Consider the following 20,592-nt stretch of genomic DNA (forward strand, 5'->3'; position numbering starts at 1 on the left):
GATGGAATTTTTTTCGAAAAGATTTTCCTATTTCGCAGCCCATTTTTGAATGTGTTCCAAAAGGCATTTGGAAAAACGTTGTATGTGAGAGTTGTAGTATTTTTGGAGTATTATAGCTTTGTCTCTCTGATTTTTTTCGTGATTTTGTCGTTTAGACACTTGAAAAGTAGCCTGAATATGGTATGCGATCTATTTCGGGTTATTTTGGGCGATTTTGTGCTTTGACCCATTTTTTGGCTCAATTTTTGGGTTGAATTTTGAGGCTGCTAGTCGGAGACCAAAATGATGGATTTTCCCATGGACGCTCAAGACCAATATCGAAGAGCTCGATGTAGGCTTTTCGATGAGCACTAGCACGTATTCATCGGCCTCATGGCTTAGGAGATATGAGCCTCCAAACAGAGCTGTTTTCCACGTTGGGAAACTTTCACGACGTGAAAGCAGCTCACGCCATGAAACAGGCGTTTCATGAAAACGTGAAATGGGCGTTTCACGGATTATTATTATTTTTACGTGCGGGCATTTTTTATGACGTAAAATAGGTGTTTCATGAAAACGTGAAATGGGCGTTTCACACACACACACACACACACACACACACACACACACACACACACACACATTTGTGGACTTATTTCACAACGAGAAATAGGTGTTTCACGAAAATGTGAAATGGACGTTTCACGTTTTTTGCGCGGACCTGTTTGACGGACGTGAAATAGGTGTTGCACGAAAACATGAAATGGAGTCTAGAGGGAAATTTGAGTTTTCTTGTGTGGAGGGAATTTTAAATTGAGGAAATATGGGCATTTTCCCAAAAAGATAAGTGAGAATAAAAAAAGTCAACACTTTTATAACACCCCCTTACACCCTTCATAAATGACTCCCAAAATGGACAAGTTGACAACTCATTGGCATTTTTTCATTCAATGCTAGTGAGATTAGCATGTCTAGTAGCTAGCACATTACTTCTCAAGATGATTTATTTTTTTTTCCTTGAGCCTCCACAAGGAGGCACAGTTATATGTGCAAACAACTCCTCATATATCTAATGAAAGGAGTTGGTAAGGTTGTGCTCACTACTGCAAATGGTGGGACCACTCTCTCAGAAGTCTTATTTCTATGCTAGGCATTAAAACGAACCGTGTGTCAATCTTTATCGTCGTTGATAAGGCATGCCTAGTGGTCATTTGTTGATGGCAGTACTTGAAGCACATGTTGGCATATAATGCTTGTTCATCAGTTTATTGCCACACATGCTATGAGGTTATGAGTGGCACAGAGTTATGGCATGCCTGCTTTGGTCACTTGAATTTTGCAATTTGTTGCACTTTAAAAGGAAAGAGATGGTGTCAGAGTTTGTTACGCCTTAAAAGACAAGAGATGGTGTCAGAGTTTGTTACGCCTTAAAAGACAAGAGATGGTGTCAAAGTTTATTGCACCTTAAAAGGCAAGATATGGTGTTAGAGTTTGTTGTGCCTTAAAAGGTAAGAGATGGTATTAGAGTTGCCATAGCTTGAGGCTCCTGTGTCAAACATGTATGTGAGGTACATTTTGGGCAGTATGTAATGGGCATTATTCCTCCCGCCCACCGAATGAAATTACAGCTTATACATAGTGATGTATGTGGTCCTATGAGGACACCATTGATTGGGAGATATGTCTACTTTGTGACTTTTATTGATGATTACTCGAGGCACACTTGGGTGTATCCATTGAAAGAAAACTAAGAGGTTTTTACATGTTTTAAACACTTTGTTTCTATGGCTAAAAAATGTGTTTACATGTAATGTTGGCACCCTTCGTATAGATCAAGGGGAGGAGTATATGTCAAAGGGATTATATATATATATATATATATATATATATATATATATATATATATATATATATATATATAAACCATAAAACATCAATGCACAGTGTCTTATACACCTCAACAAAATGGTGTGGCTAATAGGAAGAATAGATCTCTCATGAAGATGACAAGTTGCCAAGATTTGCCTGATGTTTTATGGTTGGAGGTAGTTATGTGCGCCACTTATGTGCTAAATAGATGCCCCACCAAGTCTTTGCAGACAATTGCCCCTTATGAAGCTTGGAATGACAGGAAGCTCTTTGTGCTCATTTACATGTTTTTGGTGATCTTGCTTATGCTCTTATACGTGAGCAATAACAATGATAAGGCGGTAAAATTGAGTTTGAGTTTCATTGAAGAGCACAACAATGATCCTAATGGTGGTGCTAGTGGTTCAATTGCAACTAAGCATTGTTAGAAGAAATGGGACAAACATGTATTATGAAGATGGTACAATCACAAGGTCAATAGGAAATCCCTGTGACTTAAATATTAAAATCTTTTTGTTCACACATGCAAATTACGGATTCTTATACAACACCCCCAAAAATCGCCGTCCAAAGTGACCGACCCAAAGCTCGTCGCCGTGGCCGCCCAGAGTAAAGGGCACACTCGCAGCAAGCAGAGGTCAGAAAAGCTCCTGCAGCGATGAAGAGTGGCACGAAATACGGCCTGCAGCTTCGAGGACCCCCCACTGCTACTGCTGCCAAGAAGCCCCCCCCTCTTGCGAAAAAACCCTCTATCTTCAATGAGGACGACGATGACGAGGATACCGTGGAGCAGGCTATCGCCCGCCAAGCCGCGAAAAACCGGGCCCTTAAAGAAGTATGCATCTTCCAGCACCTTTCAAGCGAGATTAGGGTTTTCTCTGTTTGTTTTTCAGCAATATTAGGGTTTCCCCAAAAGCCCTTAGGATGTTAGTGCTTCATATAAGCAATCTCTAAGAAAAGGAGTGCTAGGGTTGGGAATTTTTATGCAAGATGTTTGATTTATGTGCCGGGTCTAACACAAGGTTTATGTCGATTACAGGGTCTTGTTTCATGGCCACTTAAGAAGTTCTTAGGGTTGGCCATATTTTATGTTAACATGTTTGATCTGTGTGCTTGGACTGGCAGGTGGAGCTCCAACACAAGGCTGCATTGGAGCAGGATTCCACAGTGTTTGACTACGATGGAGTCTACGATGACATGAAGGCTAAATCGGCTCCTCCAATAAAAGAGGACCCAGAGCGAAACAAGGTAAGGGGCTAAATTTTTTTTACAGTCGGATTCTTCACGGCCAGGCCAACCTGATGAAGGAAGCACTATTTAATTGCATTTCTGAGACCTATTGCATATGTGTCACACACTATCCAGCCACCATCTACATAGTGGTGTGGGTTCACCATGTCTTGAAACTGGGCAAATGCACTTTTATACATAGTAGCAACAGAACGGGAACGGAATGAAAGCCCCATGAGGGGAACTGGAATGGGCCATAGGAGGAACAGGAACGAGAGCGAAAAAGAGAGGGAAAAGTAAGTAGCCTTGCTGCCTTGCCTTGGAAAGTAGGAGTCGAAGTCTAAAGAGACTCGAGAGAGGAGCCCACTTGTGACTCAGAGTTGTCAAGCACGCACGCCGCACGGGCCTAAGAAGTATGCAGGTAGGCGACAATAGGGCACGTCTTTCAAGGATATCCACAGGCGGCTCGTCGGACAACAGGCACACTTTTTCTTTTTCTTTTTTCTTGGCCAAACATAAAAAACGTTCCCCAAAGGGGGAACGACAGCTAGACATTCCATGTAACCGTTCCCCCACATTCCCCTAGCCGTTCCCATGCGAAATTGTTACCCCATGCACGTTCCACCCGGTTTAGGCATCTTAGCCTTGGGGGAATGCGTTCCACTGTTCCCAAGGGGTGGAAACGACGTTCCCTTGCTACTATGCTTTTATATCTTTCATTTTCTAAACTTTAGTTTCAAGATGTTGTGAACCCCAAGGGCCTATGCGTACACATTGGCAAAGCACTTTTCGGAGAGAAATATGATAGGCTAGCGTGGTGATAGTGCTCCCAGACTAGAATGATTTACATGCTTAAGCTCTCCAATACTTTGGCGTTATGATCACTAGTGGAGAATACTCATGCGATCAAGCTAGGCTGAGAATTGTTTGGGTGTTAAGCTGATCACTTTGCATCAAGATTAGATTAATAGCTAAATTGAACAGACAGGGCTAAATTCTTGAACTTGTTTGAACTTTTAGAGCTCTCTTAGGAAATTCTTGATGGATGAGAAGTGTATTATGTAGTTCAAGGTTGGATTGAAGTGTTTAAATTACTTATTGCGTTCCTAGTGGTGAGAATTGATTCATAGGATCTCTCTAATCTTAAGTCTTGAGTTCCAGGAAAGTGTTTTATCCTAGGTTGTCTCAATATGATGCTGACATACCAGGAACTAAGGTCTAAAGGCATGAGGAGTTGATTTTGACATATGTCAATATGAGTACCTTACGTCCAGGAAAGACTCTATTGGACTAGGTGAAAGTTACTTGAACTAGTTTAGATTGTGGGAGTGGTCTTAATTGGAAAATTGCTCTCAGAGGTGTAACCATTGGGTTTTTTTTGGTTAGAGAGAAGCCTCTAATCTTAGGGTTTGAGTTTGTAAAGTCCAAGAGTTTTGGATAACTAGTAGTTTGAACGATCGTGACTTGGAAAGTAATCGTGTATTAGATTTGGTGATTTCCAAAGTTGAAATATTACTTTAGGAAACTGTCACGTGCATCCCGCACTTGGATGCCACGTAGACATTTCTGTACAGAAGGTGCAGGACCTGGGATGGTGAACTGGTCCCATGTGAGCCCAGTCCGGGACGAGTCAGCCAGGGATCCATCTCATATGTCCGAGGTCAGGTGTGCATTGTCTTGGGCAGGAGTCTAAGGTCAGGTGTGCACTGTCTTGCGCATGAAACAGTGCCAGTCCGCGCTGTGAGTCCCCCTCTAGAATGATGTCAGTGATTCTGTGTATCTGGTATGGTACCGGATGCCAGATCACTGAGTAGTTAGTGTTTAGAACAAGGGGCCAGCCCATAGGGCTACCCCGGATCTTAGTGTGGGCATGGGAATGGTGTGGAACCACCCCCATGAGGACCAGGAAGGCCCCGGCTGAACCCACCAGCCATGGAGGGGCTGTAGGACAGCCCTAGGGCAAGAATAAGGCAAATTCCAGGAGTTTACAGCCTTTACATGGCTGTAGGGCAAGTGGGGCAGTCCATACAGGCTGCCCAGCCCTTGGGATGTGTGCAAAAGGCTTGCCCAGCCATTGGAATGCAGGCGCATCACCTCCCAGCTAGCTAGGAATAAAACGCAGCATTTATGGGATTTATTTTAGCATTTATTGCTGAATTTTCATAAGTCGTGGGACTTTTATGCTGGCCGCCTGGATGTATGCTGGTCGACTGCTCATGAGTAGTATAAAAGGCTTAGCCCACAATCCCATTCATTCATCTGATTATTCACCAAGAGCTCAAGCAAATCAAGGGCTAGATAAGCCAAGGGAATTGCCAAGCAAAGGGGTGGAGTGTCACAAATCCCTATATTGACATGCGGATGCGTGTCAGGCCTAGAAACATGCGGATGCATGTATGTATTATACCTGGGCATGTGTATGGATCATATGAGTGGATGCATATGAGTCCAAGGACATGGCAGGACATTTGTGGACTTTCGGGCGGTGCCCGTGTGGATTCCGGCCATGCACACATGGTGTGTTATGATGGCAGGCGGAATATTTTCAAGTACAAGAATGATGATAGGTGGTTCTCCAAGTTTACATGTGCACAATGCATAAATGATGCATGCCATAACTTTATTTTACTTTGTGTGACATTGTCTTGCTGCCTGGACAATGCTTGTTATTTTGGCTTGTGAAGTCCGAGGGACCGGGGACGCCCGGGCACCTTGTGGACACGTGTGTGCACTCCTGCTTGGGCCTAAAACTGTGGGCTTATGGGTTTTGCAGGTGGTAAGTGCGTCCACACTCAATTTACAGCTTATTTCATTTACTACTAAGGTTTATTGGTTTGTAGGTCCACACTCCTTAATAAGTGGCCGGACAACTTATAATGCGTTCGCATTTGGTTGGACCAAAATTAATGAAGTCCGGACAGCTTATGGCCATTTCCCATTTGGTTGGACCTAAACTTATACAAACAGGACAAATGGAGCACTATGGGCTGGACACCTACCGGGACACCTTATGGGGACACTTGTCAGCCTGTATGTGAACCCACCAAGCCCCATAGGTGGCACTGGAGAAAGGCGCCTCCTTCAAGAGGCCATTTGGGCTGTTTTATTCATATTTCAACACATTTGGAGAGCTGGTTGAAGCTTTGGGAGTTGCTACAGGGCTGGTTGCTTGCTTCCCGGACTCACACAAGCTTGGATAATGATCCCCACACTCTTCTAAAGGGCTGGTTGGTAAATTTCAGACCTGTAATTTCTGGTTATTGCGAGTTTTGGGCTGGTTACAGGTGTCCAAAGTCAACTTGGACAGTACAGGACAGCTCTAGGGACCTCTACAGGGGTGTAGGACCCTTTACAGGTGGAATTCTCGCGATGGAAAGTTGCTGTTTTGGACTGGTTATTGCATAAAACAGGCCGGACAGCAATGGAATATGTGAGCATGGATGTGTCTCAAGGATTCCTGATGTAACAGGTGTTTAGGGCAAGCATTGGGAACACTTGCTCGCGGAGAACACAGGTTTCTGGATCAGTTTCTCGCGTGGAAACAGGGCCTAAAGATCCATTTACATCTTGTGCAGGGCGGAGTACCTGTGAGGATTGTGATACTCTTGTGCAAGGCGGATGTACCTGTGAAGAGGCTTGTGCAGGGCGGATGTACCTGTGTGTAGGGCGGATGTACCTACAGATTCTCTTGTTTGAAATGTATTCATTCATGATGTATTTGGAAGAATCAGGTGCAGGTTGGTGGTGAATCCCCAGGCACCCGTAAACTTGTACTTGCAGACTCTTTTGGTAATATAACCTAAAAGGGGGGGAGTCAGCCTATCATCGGCCCCTTTATGTGGTGTACTGTCATTTTCAGCTTTGTGGTTGTAATGCTCAAGTGTTAAGTGCTCAGAATCTTGTTCACATTTATACGATTCCAATACACGCGTCCGCCTCCCGTTACATGGAGAACTGAAGGTCAAGGGCAGGGATTTTCCAGCCAAGAAAGGTCAAGAATTCTGTATTTTCTTTTCAGATTCACATCACTCTAATAAAGCAAATGCACCATCCGTGGTGGGGGCCCTACAGAGGGTAATTGAGACCCAATACTGTGTCCTCTCCATCTCTCCCTCTCTCTCTCTATTTTGTGCACTTCTCCTTTCAGTTTGTGTGTTAATATCCATCGCGAAAAGAGTGCTGATTTCCGAGTATTGAAGTTACCGATTCTTCTCCACGAGAGCTTCCGCATGTTACAGAAAAGTGTCATAGACTTTTCCCTTTTGAATCTACCACCATGAGTAGGCAAATTAGGGAGGTTCTTGAAAATGAAGCTACCATTTGCATCTCTCACCACGTATCCATTGGTAATGAGATAAGAGAAAGTCATTTGCGAGGTTTTGTGCCCATATCCTTTGCATGTGAAGTGAAGGCTTCGTACTTCTTGGCAGCCCTCACTCCTTGCACATGGGGATCGTATTGCATAGCCTTCAGTTGATCTGTTTCTTCATGGTAGCGTTGCACATGACGCCTCAAAAGAGGAGATTATCATGCGCAACTTCATGAGCTTGTTCTTGGGTTTGGTCTTTGAACATTCTAGTGTTGATGTTAGTACATTAGATCAAGACAAGCTTGACTTTTTGAAATTAGTTCAAAGATTGTTTTGCGAATGCTTTGCCAGCAAGGTTACCACCAGAGAGGCCGGAAGATCATTGCATAGATCTAATTCCCGGTAGCTCTCCACCTAATAGGCCACCATACAGGGTGAGTGCTAGTCAACAAGAAGAGATTATGGCACAGGTCAATGAACTTTTGGAAAAGGGTTTGATTCGGCCTAGTTCCTCGCCATATTGCTCGCCCGTACTTCTTGTTCAAAAGAAGGATGGTACTTACAAGATGTGTGTTGATTACCGTGCCCTCAATAAGATAACCATCAAGAATCGGTTTCCCATTCCGCGCATTGATGACATCTTGGACAAGCTTGAAGGTTCGGCATGTTTCAGCCGAATAGACCTCAAGAGTGGGTATCATCAAGTGAGAGTGGCGCCTCAAGATGTACACAAGACTGCATTCAGGACAGCCTTTGGTCTTTATGAGTTTTTGGTGGTGCCTTTTGGCCTTACAAATGCACCCGCTACCTTCAACAGGATGATGGATAGGGTGTTCAGAAAGCATAGAAAGTTCACAGGTATATTCTTTGATGACATTATTGTATTCTCAAAGAATGAAGCCCAACATCGTGAGCACCTGGCTATTGTGTTTAAAGAGCTTAAGGAAAATCAGCTCTACATAAATGCAAAAAAGAGTGAATTCTTCCTCCCAGAAATTCACTATCTTGGTCACATTGTATCAAAGGATGGTGTGCGCATGGATCCCGCAAATATACAAACCATGCAAGAATGGCCAGAGCTGAAATCAGTCCATGAAGTGAGGAGCTTCCTTGGTTTATGTGCTTACTACAGGAGGTTCGTCAAGCATTTTGCTTTCATTGTGCAATCATCTCGGGACCGGTACTCATTATTCCGGATTTGCACAAACCTTTTGTCGTGGAATGTGATGCAAGTGGGGACTGCATAGGGGTTGTTTTGAACCAAGAAGGACATGCCATTGCCTATGAGAGCAGACGCTTGCAACTTGCAGAGCTTCACTTACAGGTTTATGAGAAGGAGTTGTTGGCTGTAATTCATGCCCTTACTATTTGGAAACACTATCTTTTAGGGGCTGATTTTATGGTCAAAACTGATCATCAAAGTTTGAGATACTTTTTGACTCAAAGTAAGCTCTCAGAGAAGCATATGAGATGGGCAAATTTCCTCTCAATGTTTCATTTTCAGATTTTACACACTCCAGGGAAAAAGAATGTGGTGGCGGATGCCTTATCTAGACGACCACAGGTTCATGCTATTACAGTTGCATACCATGAGGACTTATCGGATATGCGTAATACTTATCATCTGGATGAGGATTTTGCACATGTATGGGCTGATTTGCAAGAGGGTATTGCTGTCCCATCTTATGTCATAAGAGATGGATATCTCATGATGCAAAATCGTATGTGTGTGGTAAAGAACCTTCGCCATAAGGTTATGGATGAGTGCCATGCTCCTCCATATGCAGGTCATAGAGGCATTTTGGCCACAGCACAAGCTTTGGAGAGGTATTTCTTTTGGCCACATATTCGCAAGGATATTGAAGCATATGTACGTGAATGTATGGTGTGTCAAAAGGTCAAATTTGACAGACATAAAGCACCTGGATTGCTTCAACCTTTGCCTATACCAAATGAACCATGGGAAAGCATTGCTATGGATTTCATTATGGATTTGCCAAGGACGCCACAGGGAAATGATGCTATTTGGACCATTATTGACAGGTTTAGCAAGCAGGCACATTTCATTCCCGTGCGCAAGACAATAAAGCCAGATCATATGGCTAGGATGTTTTTGGCACAGATATTCAAACACCATGGCATGCCTAAATCTATTGTCGGGGATAGAGATCCTAGAACCACAAGTTTATTTTGGCGCGCATTGTTTGACAATATGGGTACAAAGCTGAACTTCTCATCAGCTTACCATCCACAGACAGATGGGCAAAGTGAAATAGCAAATTCAGCCGTCCTCGACTTGCTGAAATCTTATGTATCCGACCGCAAATCGGATTGGGAGAAGTATTTACCACTTGTGGAGTTTGCCTACAACAATACGGTACATACTTCTACGGGCAAGGCGCCATTTGAGATTATCTATGGCAAGGTGGTACTACCACCCATCCTTCGTACAAAGGATGAGATTTTTGCAGCAGATGAGTATGTCAGAGACTTGGATACTGCATTTGCACAGGTACGGACAGCCATAGAGAGGTCTCAAACGAAGAATAAAAAGGCAGCTGATAAGCATAGAAGGGATGTACAATTTAAACAAGGTGATTGGGTCTTGCTGAAATTTGAAAAGGCACGCCTTCGGAAGAGGCCAGGGAAAGAGGGAAAGTACCCTAAGCTTTCCAACAGGTATTATGGACCTTTTCAGATCTTGGAGAAGATCAATGATGTTGCATTTCGGCTTGTACTCCCAGATCATTGGAACATGCATATTGCTTTTCATGTGAGCCTATTGAGGCCTTATGTGGGACCGACACCGTTTGAGCCGGTTTTGGAAGACCCACCCGAGGTGGATGAGCTGGAAGAGATTCTTCAACCTGAACAGATTGTTTTTCACAAGGAACGAAAGCTTGCGGGAGGCAAACTTGTTCGTAGGTACCTTGTGAAGTTCAAGAATTATTCAGCTTTGGATGCGAAATGGATGGATGAGGCCTACTTCGAGGATTACCCAGATCTTTTGAAGGCCTATCTGGAGGCTTTTCAGTTGCGGTCAACTGATTAGAAGCCGGGGGGATGTCACAAATCCCTATATTCTAGGGACATGCGGATGCGTGTCAGGCCTAGAAACATGCGGATGCATGTATGTATTATACCTGGGCATGTGTATGGATCATATGAGTGGATGCATATGAGTCCAAGGACATGGCAGGACATTTGTGGACTTTCGGGCGGTGCCCGTGTGGATTCCGGCCATGCACACATGGTGTGTTATGATGGCAGGCGGAATATTTTCAAGTACAAGAATGATGATAGGTGGTTCTCCAAGTTTACATGTGCACAATGCATAAATGATGCATGCCATAACTTTATTTTACTTTGTGTGACATTGTCTTGCTGCCTGGACAATGCTTGTTATTTTGGCTTGTGAAGTCCGAGGGACCGGGGACGCCCGGCACCTTGTGGACATGTGTGTGCACTCCTGCTTGGGCCTAAAACTGTGGGCTTATGGGTTTTGCAGGTGGTAAGTGCGTCCACACTCAATTTACAGCTTATTTCATTTACTACTAAGGTTTATTGGTTTGTAGGTCCACACTCCTTAATAAGTGGCCGGACAACTTATAATGCGTTCGCATTTGGTTGGACCAAAATTAATGAAGTCCGGACAGCTTATGGCCATTTCCCATTTGGTTGGACCTTAACTTATACAAACAGGACAAATGGAGCACTATGGGCTGGACACCTACCGGGACACCTTATGGGGACACTTGTCAGCCTGTATGTGAACCCACCAAGCCCCATAGGTGGCACTGGAGAAAGGCGCCTCCTTCAAGAGGCCATTTGGGCTGTTTTATTCATATTTCAACACATTTGGAGAGCTGGTTGAAGCTTTGGGAGTTGCTACAGGGCTGGTTGCTTGCTTCCCGGACTCACACAAGCTTGGATAATGATCCCCACACTCTTCTAAAGGGCTGGTTGGTAAATTTCAGACCTGTAATTTCTGGTTATTGCGAGTTTTGGGCTGGTTACAGGTGTCCAAAGTCAACTTGGACAGTACAGGACAGCTCTAGGGACCTCTACAGGGGTGTAGGACCCTTTACAGGTGGAATTCTCGCGATGGAAAGTTGCTGTTTTGGACTGGTTATTGCATAAAACAGGCCGGACAGCAATGGAATATGTGAGCATGGATGTGTCTCAAGGATTCCTGATGTAACAGGTGTTTAGGGCAAGCATTGGGAACACTTGCTCGCGGAGAACACAGGTTTCTGGATCAGTTTCTCGCGTGGAAACAGGGCCTAAAGATCCATTTACATCTTGTGCAGGGCGGAGTACCTGTGAGGATTGTGATACTCTTGTGCAAGGCGGATGTACCTGTGAAGAGGCTTGTGCAGGGCGGATGTACCTGTGTGTAGGGCGGATGTACCTACAGATTCTCTTGTTTGAAATGTATTCATTCATGATGTATTTGGAAGAATCAGGTGCAGGTTGGTGGTGAATCCCCAGGCACCCGTAAACTTGTACTTGCAGACTCTTTTGGTAATATAACCTAAAAGGGGGGGGGGTCAGCCTATCGTCGGCCCCTTTATGTGGTGTACTGTCATTTCAGCTTTGTGGTTGTAATGCTCAAGTGTTAAGTGCTCAGAATCTTGTTCACATTTATACGATTCCAATACACGCGTCCGCCTCCCGTTACATGGAGAACTGAAGGTCAAGGGCAGGGATTTTCCAGCCAAGAAAGGTCAAGAATTCTGTATTTTCTTTTCAGATTCACATCACTCTAATAAAGCAAATGCACCATCCGTGGTGGGGGCCCTACAGAGGGTAATTGAGACCCAATACTGTGTCCTCTCCATCTCTCCCTCTCTCTCTCTATTTTCTGCACTTCTCCTTTCAGTTTGTGCGTTAATATCCATCGCGAAAAGAGTGCTGATTTCTGAGTATTGAAGTTACCGATTCTTCTCCACGAGAGCTTCCGCATGTTACAGAAAAGTGTCATAGACTTTTCCCTTTTTTATCTACCACCATGAGTAGGCAAATTAGGGAGGTTCTTGAAAATGAAGCTACCATTTGCATCTCTCACCACGTATCCATTGGTAATGAGATAAGAGAAAGTCATTTGCGAGGTTTTGTGCCCATATCCTTTGCATGTGAAGTGAAGGCTTCGTACTTCTTGGCAGCCCTCACTCCTTGCACATGGGGATCGTATTGCATAGCCTTCAGTTGATCTGTTTCTTCATGGTAGCGTTGCACATGACGCCTCAAAAGAGGAGATTATCATGCGCAACTTCATGAGCTTGTTCTTGGGTTTGGTGAAGCATCCACATGCCTTGGTGTGTGGATGGCCATTATGGATTAAATAAGCTAAGAGCCAAGACTCCAAAACAAAATCATCTCCCAAGTAGAAGCAAGGTCTCGAATACCAATGTAACCAGGAATGCAGATTTTGGAGCACTTAATCATTAACTTATTAACGTATTAAATGAACCACAAGATTTAACCAACCAAACCTCAGCATGAGAATGTGCTTGGAATGTGCCAATGAAACCGGCCTTCAATACCACTGATGGGTGGTAAACAATAACTTCACCACAGACTAGCACTTTAAACAATTGAAACTTGAAGAGAGAGAAAGGGATGGAGATAGAGTGCCCCTACAGAAGACACTGCATTGGCCCCAAAACCACTAGCGCTCCTTTCAGTATTTCTTTATTTGATCAAATTTGAGTACAAAGTACAACTTGTAGAATCCTCCACCAACAGGATCCCTTGTAGTTTCACCCAGGTCTTCCACATAAGTGCTTAGCAAGCCTTACCCCATGTCTTCTTCATCAAGAGCCCTTCTCAAAGCCTTAACCCTTGATTTTTGTCTTCAAAAGCCTTCAAGCTAAGTGCTCGAGGGCCTTGCACACATTCAAGGCTCAAGACCCGCTAGCCAGCACCTCTCATGGCGCCCTTGCTCTCTTTCAAGTCTATTTTGGATGTGTCCCACGATCCAAGTCCTACCACTTGCAAGCCAAGTGTCAAATCCCCACGGATCTCCTCGTGATCGTTCCTGATACGAAACTCGAATCCTACAAACAAACGAATAAACAACAAGGGGGTGCAGGCCTAACTCACCTCCCAACCATGACAGCCGTGGACAAGCCCACAGACTTGGCTGTCCCCACCAAGCCACGAGCTGAGCTAACTAAGTTGACGTACCGACCAATCTCCTCCTCGCGACGTCCCATACCGCCACGAAGCTGCCCTCGCGGGCCTTGAGATTGCTGTCGGCCTCGGCTGTGTAAAGCAGGTGCACGTCTGCACTAGATCCAAGCTCCAAGTGTTGGGGTAAAGGCATTATGCCCACTCTTATAGTGTGTGCAAGCCCATGTGTTTTATAGTACATAGTACACTTAGTACTTTTAATGTACTAAGTGCACTAGAGCAAATATACATGTGTGATAGGGGAGTCACACACTCATACATTGAGTTGACTTATCCCCACATATCTCTCTGTAACGGGAGGCGGACGCGTGAATTGGAATCGTATAAATGTGAACAAGATTCTGAGCACTTAATACTTGAGCAATACAATCACAAAGTTGAAAATGACAGAACACCACATAAAGGGGCCGATGATAGGCTGACCCCCCCCCTTTAGGTTATATTACCAAGGAGTCTGCAAAGTACAAGATTACGGGTGCCTGGGGATTCACCACCAGCCTGCACCTGATTCTTCCAAATACATCATGAATGAATACATTTCAAACAAGAGAATCTGTAGGTACATCCGCCTTGCACACAGGTACATCCGCCCTGCACAAGCCTCTTCACAGGTACATCCGCCCTGCACAAGAGTATCACAATCCTCACAGGTACTCCGCCTTGCACAGGATGTAAATGGATCTTTAGGCCCTGTTTCCACGCGAGAAACTGATCCAGAAACCTGTGTTCTCCGCGAGCAAGTGTCCCCAATGCTTGCCCTAAGCACCTGTTATACCAGGAATCCTTGAGACACATCCATGCTCACATATTCCATTGCTGTCCGGCCTGTTTTGTGCAATAACCAGTCCAAAACAGCAACTTTCTATCGCGAGAAATCCACCTGTAAGGGGTCCTACAGCCCTGTGGAGGTCCCTAGAGCTGTCCTGTACTGTCCAAGTTGACTTTGGACACTTGTAATCAGCCCAAAACTCGCAATAACCAGAAATTACAGGTCTGAAATTTACCAACCAGCCCTTTAGAAGAGTGTGGGGATCATTATCCAAGCTTGTGTGAGTCCGGGAAGCAAGCAACCAGCCCTGTAGCAACTCCCAAAGCTTCAACCAGCTCTCCAATGTGTTGAGTAGTGAATAAAACAGCCCAAAAGGCCTCTTGAAGGAGGCGCCTTTCTCCAGTGCCACCTAAGGGGCTTGGTGGGTACACATACAGGCTGACAAGTGTCCCCATAAGGTGTCCAGGTAGGTGTCCAGCCCATAGTGCTCCATTTGTCCTGTTTGTATAAGTTTAGGTCCAACCAAATGGGAAATGGCCATAAGTTGTCCGGACTTCATTAATTTTGGTCCAACCAAATGCGAACGCATTATAAGTTGTCCGGCCACTTATTAATGAGTGTGGACCTGCAAACCAATAAACTTTAGTAGTAAATGAAATAAGCTGTAAATTGAGTGTGGACGCACTTACCACCTGCAAAACCCATAAGCCCACAGTTTTAGGCCCAAACAGGAGTGCACACGTGTCCACAAGGTGCCCGGGCGTCCCCGGTCCCTCGGACTTCACAAGCCAAAATAACAAGCATTGTCCAGACAGCAAGACAATGTCACACAAAGTAAAATAAAGTTATGGCATGCATCATTTATGCATTGTGCACATGTAAACTTGGAGAACCACCTATCATCATTCTTGTACTTGAAAATATTCCGCCTGCCATCATAACACACCATGTGTGCATGGCCGGAATCCACACGGGCACTGCGCGAAAGTCCACAAATGTCCTGCCATGTCCTTGGACTCATATGCATCCACTCATATGATCCATACACATGCCCAGGTATAAAACATACATGCATCCGCATGTTTCTAGGCCTGACACGCATCCGCATGTCCCTAGAATATAGGGATTTGTGACATCCCCCCGGCTTCTAATCAGTTGACCGCAACTGAAAAGCCTCCAGATAGGCCTTCAAAAGATCTGGGTAATTCTCGAAGTAGGCCTCATCCATCCATTTCGCATCCAAAGCTGAATAATTCTTGAACTTCACAAGGTACCTACGAACAAGTTTGCCTCCCGCAAGCTTTCGTTCCTTGTGAAAAACAATCTGTTCAGGTTGAAGAATCTCTTTCAGCTCATCCACCTCGGGTGGGTCTTCCAAAACCGGCTCAAACGGTGTTGGTCCCACATAAGGCCTCAATAGGCTCACATGAAAAGCATTATGCATGTTCCAATGATCTGGGAGTACAAGGCGAAATGCAACATTATTGATCTTCTCCAAGATCTGAAAAGGTCCATAGTACCTGTTGGAAAGTTTAGGGTACTTTCCTTCTTTTCCTGGTCTCTTCCGAAGGCGTACCTTTTCAAATTTCAGCAAGACCCAATCACCTTGTTTGAATTGTACATCCCTTCTATGCTTATCAGCTGCCTTTTTATTCTTGGTTTGAGACCTCTCTATGGCTGTCCGTACCTGTGCAAATGCAGTATCCAAGTCTCTGACATACTCATCTGCTGCAAAAATCTCATCCTTTGTACGAAGGATGGGTGGTAGTACTACCTTGCCATAGATAATCTCAAAGGGCGCCTTGCCCGTAGAAGTAGGTACCGTATTGTTGTAGGCAAACTCCACACGTGGTAAATACTTCTCCCAATCCGATTTGTGGTCAGATACATAAGATTTCAGCAAGTCGAGGACGGCTGAATTTGCTATTTCACTTTGCCCATCTGTCTGTGGATGGTAAGCTGATGAGAAGTTCAGCTTTGTACCCATATTGTCAAACAATGCGCTCCAAAATAAGCTTGTGGTTCTAGGATCTCTATCCCCCACAATAGATTTAGGCATGCCATGGTGTTTGAATATCTGTGCCAAAAACATCCTAGCCATATGATCTGGCTTTATTGCCTTGCGCACGGGAATGAAATGTGCCTGCTTGCTAAACCTGTCAATAATGGTCCAAATAGCATCATTTCCCTGTGGCATCCTTGGCAAATCCATAATGAAATCCATAGCAATGCTTTCCCATGGTTCATTTGGTATAGGCAAAGGCTGAAGCAATGCAGGTGCTTTATGTCGATCAAACTTGACCTTTTGACACACCATACATTCACGTACATATGCTTCAATATCCTTGCGAATATGTGGCCAAAAGAAATACCTCTCCAAAGCTTGTGCTGTGGCCAAAATGCCTCTATGACCTGCATATGGAGGAGCATGACACTCATCCATAACCTTATGGCGAAGGTTCTTTACCACACACATACGATTTTGCATCATGAGATATCCATCTCTTATGACATAAGATGGGACAGCAATACCCTCTTGCAAATCAGCCCATACATGTGCAAAATCCTCATCCAGATGATAAGTATTACGCATATCCGATAAGTCCTCATGGTATGCAACTGTAATAGCATGAACCTGTGGTCGTCTAGATAAGGCATCCGCCACCACATTCTTTTTCCCTGGAGTGTGTAAAATCTGAAAATGAAACATTGAGAGGAAATTTGCCCATCTCATATGCTTCTCTGAGAGCTTACTTTGAGTCAAAAAGTATCTCAAACTTTGATGATCAGTTTTGACCATAAAATCAGCCCCTAAAAGATAGTGTTTCCAAATAGTAAGGGCATGAACTACAGCCAACAATTCCTTCTCATAAACCTGTAAGTGAAGCTCTGCATGTTGCAAGCGTATGCTCTTATAGGCAATGGCATGTCCTTTTTGGGTTAAAACAGTCCCTATGCAGTCCCCACTTGCATCACATTCCACGACAAAAGGTTTGTGCAAATCCGGAATAATGAGTACCGGTCCCGAGATGATTGCACTCTTCAACTTTTGAAAGGCATCTCTCTCTTCTTGTGTCCATTTAAAGATTGCTTTCTTCTTCGTTAAGTCATGTTACGGAGCGGCAATGAAAGCAAAATGCTTGATGAACCTCCTGTAGTAAGCACATAAACCAAGGAAGCTCCTCACTTCATGGACTGATTTCAGCTCTGGCCATTCTTGCATGGCTTGTATCTTTGCAGGATCCATGTGCACACCATCCTTTGATACAATGTGACCAAGATAGTGAATCTCTGGGAGAAAGAATTCACTCTTTTTTGCATTTATGTAGAGCTGATTTTCCTTAAGCTCTTTAAATACAATAGCCAGGTGCTCACGATGTTGGGCTTCATTCTTTGAGAATACAATAATGTCATCAAAGAATATACCTGTGAACTTTCTATGTTTTCTGAACACCCTGTCGATCATCCTGTTGAAGGTAGCGGGTGCATTTGTAAGGCCAAAAGGCACCACCAAAAACTCATAAAGACCAAAGGCTGTCCTAAATGCAGTCTTGTGTACATCTTGAGGTGCCACTCTCACTTGATGATACCCACTCTTGAGGTCTATTCGGCTGAAACATGCCGAACCTTCAAGCTTGTCCAAGATGTCATCAATGCGCGGAATCGGAAACCGATTCTTGATGGTTATCTTATTGAGGGCACGGTAATCCACACACATCCTGTAAGTACCATCCTTCTTTTGAACAAGAAGTACCGGCGAGCAATATGGCGAGGAGCTAGCCCGAATCAAACCCTTTTCCAAAAGTTCATTGACCTGTGCCATAATCTCTTCTTGTTGACTAGCACTCACCCTGTATGGTGGCCTATTAGGTGGAGAGCTACCGGGAATTAGATCTATGCAATGATCTTCCGGCCTCTCTGGTGGCAACCTTGCTGGCAAAGCATTTGCAAAACAATCTTTGAATTCATTCAAAAAGTTAAGCTTGTCTTGATCTAATGCACTAACATCAACACTAGAATGTTCAATGGTATCACGTACAAAAACCAAGTAAGAACAAGCTGATTTCTTTATTGCCTTACTAATTTGTACATGGCTTACAAGAGGTATGGTACTTCCAGTAGTACCAGCATCTATAGAGTGCTCACGGCCTCTATGTACAAAGCTGATTTTCTTCTCTTTGTAAGCCTTAACAGGCTCTAAACGGTGATGCCAGGGCATCCCCAACAAAACATCACAACCTGTAAGAGGAGCCACTAGAAAGCTCTCATAGTCGAGGTAGTCCTGTATTTGTACACGGAGCTTACCAATGACCGGAGCTACATCAACCTGTTTGCCCTCAAAGGCGGCATCTGCATTCATTTGCATTCCCATGTCTTCCACATTGAGACCTATGGCGGCAGCCATCTGTACGGATATAAAGTTATCTGTGGAAGCATCATCAAAAAGAAACAAAGCGGGCTGATCCTTCAATTTGCCCCAAGCCTTGCATATGACTCTACTCTTGGGCTCATGCCCTGTATTACCCTGCACATCGGGTACAACATTCACAAGAGGCTTTTGCACATTAGGCTCAGCATTCTTAGGATTCTGTGGGCATTTAGGATATATATGATCTTTACTACCACACTTAAAGCATTTTCCAGCCTTCCTGTACTCTTCCAATTGCTGTTTTGAGAGCCCAAAATTGTGGCGTTTACCCCCCGGCTTCTTTTCGGAGTCATCCTTTGCATCTCGGCCATCTTTGGGAGCATTCTTAGGTGGCTGTCCACCCTTTTTCTGGTCATAACCAGCCCTGAATTTGCTCTTGTTTTGACCTGCAAATGGCTTATTTGTGGGTGCTTTTATGTGCAAGTTCTCCGCAATCATGGCTGAGTGTATAAGCTCTTGTATGGTCTTATTTGGGTACACTCCCAAGCTTTGTTGGATGATGTGATGGAGCCCCGATTCAAACTTTCTCTTCTTCTCGTCCTCTCCAATCTTCATGAAGGGAGTAACCTTGAGAAGGACTTTCCAAAACTTTGCTATGTATGAAGCAACGGACTCTCCCTCATCTTGGGACAGCCAATCCCACTCCTTGCGTACATCCTTTGCAAAGTTTGGTGGTAAGAATTCATCATAAAACTGAATTTTGAAAGAAGACCAAGTTGGGGCAGCACTTCCATCAAGTATTTTTGCAAGCCACCAATCACTTGCCGTATCCTTGAGATGCATTCCCACATGCCTGAGCATAGACTTTTCCGAAAAGTCTTCATTGCAAAAAGCTATCTCAAACTGTCTGATGAAAGCAAGTGCTTTGGTAGAGTCCATCCGTCCCTGAAAGTTTTCAAATTTTACATCCTTGTCACCGGACTTGAACTCTCGAGGCTTCTTCCTTCTATATGCATCCCTATGTACATCCTGTTCATCTGCATGATGATGATGCCGCGATGAAGATTCACGATCCCTCTTCGTTCTCTCTTGAGCCACACTCTCCAAATGAGTGGAAAGCTCAACACGAGAACGGACATGTCTTCTTGGAGCAAAGCGGGAATGAGTAGAGGATCCCTCATCCTTACTCTTCTCTTGACCTGCATCAAGCCTAGCACCAGGGACTCTTGTCCTTTCAGCATTTGGTACTTGCTGTGCCCTTTCTGCTTGTTGTGCATCATATGCATCACCACAGGCAGCCATGAGGGGTGGCTTCTTGAAAGCCAAACTACCATCTGCTTCAGTGTATACATCACCCTTAACCATTAGGTATGCAAGTGCAAGCTCTCGGGGTTTCTCAACATCCATTTCCTTTGCAATTGCTTCAAAAGTGACTTCATGGACTGAAACCTTTGATGGGGAGAAACCTGAATTAGGGTTAGAGTTCATTCATGGGAGACATACACAGAGAAGCAAGGGAGAGAGAGAGAGAGAGAGTTGTGGGGATAAGTCAACTCATCAAGTGAGTGTGTGACTCCCCTATCACACATGTATATTGCACTAGTACACATAGTGCACTTAGTACATTAAAAGTACTAAGTGTACTATGTACTATAACTTATGGGCTTGTACACACTATAAGGGTGGGCATAACGCCTTTATCCCAACAACCTCCCACTTAAAGGCAAAGTGCCCTTAAGTAAAGGAAAAGAAAAAATCAGCATGTACATGATAATATACAAGGCCATATCAAGGCTGAAACTGGCCTCATCCAATGCCCATCAAGTGTCTGCAATGAGCAAACCGCTCCGGAGGCAAACTCTTCGTCAGCAG

At 44.4% G+C, this 20,592-nt stretch overlaps 1 protein-coding gene across 1 annotated transcript in view; it reads left to right on the forward strand.

Moving 5' to 3' along the window:
- The first annotated feature begins 2,412 nt into the window (after positions 1-2,412).
- The window catches only part of LOC147635617 (uncharacterized), a 42,633-nt gene continuing 24,453 nt past the window's right edge, over positions 2,413-20,592 (forward strand). Inside the window, exons 1-2 of the mRNA XM_086802991.1 lie at positions 2,413-2,683; positions 2,974-3,096. Of these exons, the coding sequence (XP_086659117.1) occupies positions 2,507-2,683; positions 2,974-3,096 (300 nt within the window). The 5' untranslated portion in view covers positions 2,413-2,506. The remainder of the gene's footprint in view (positions 2,684-2,973; positions 3,097-20,592) is intronic.

This window comes from Cibotium barometz, chromosome 9 (genome assembly GCF_041138505.1).
Source record: "Cibotium barometz isolate CiBa-2024 chromosome 9, ASM4113850v1, whole genome shotgun sequence".
In the NCBI taxonomy this organism is placed as follows: domain Eukaryota; kingdom Viridiplantae; phylum Streptophyta; class Polypodiopsida; order Cyatheales; family Cibotiaceae; genus Cibotium; species Cibotium barometz.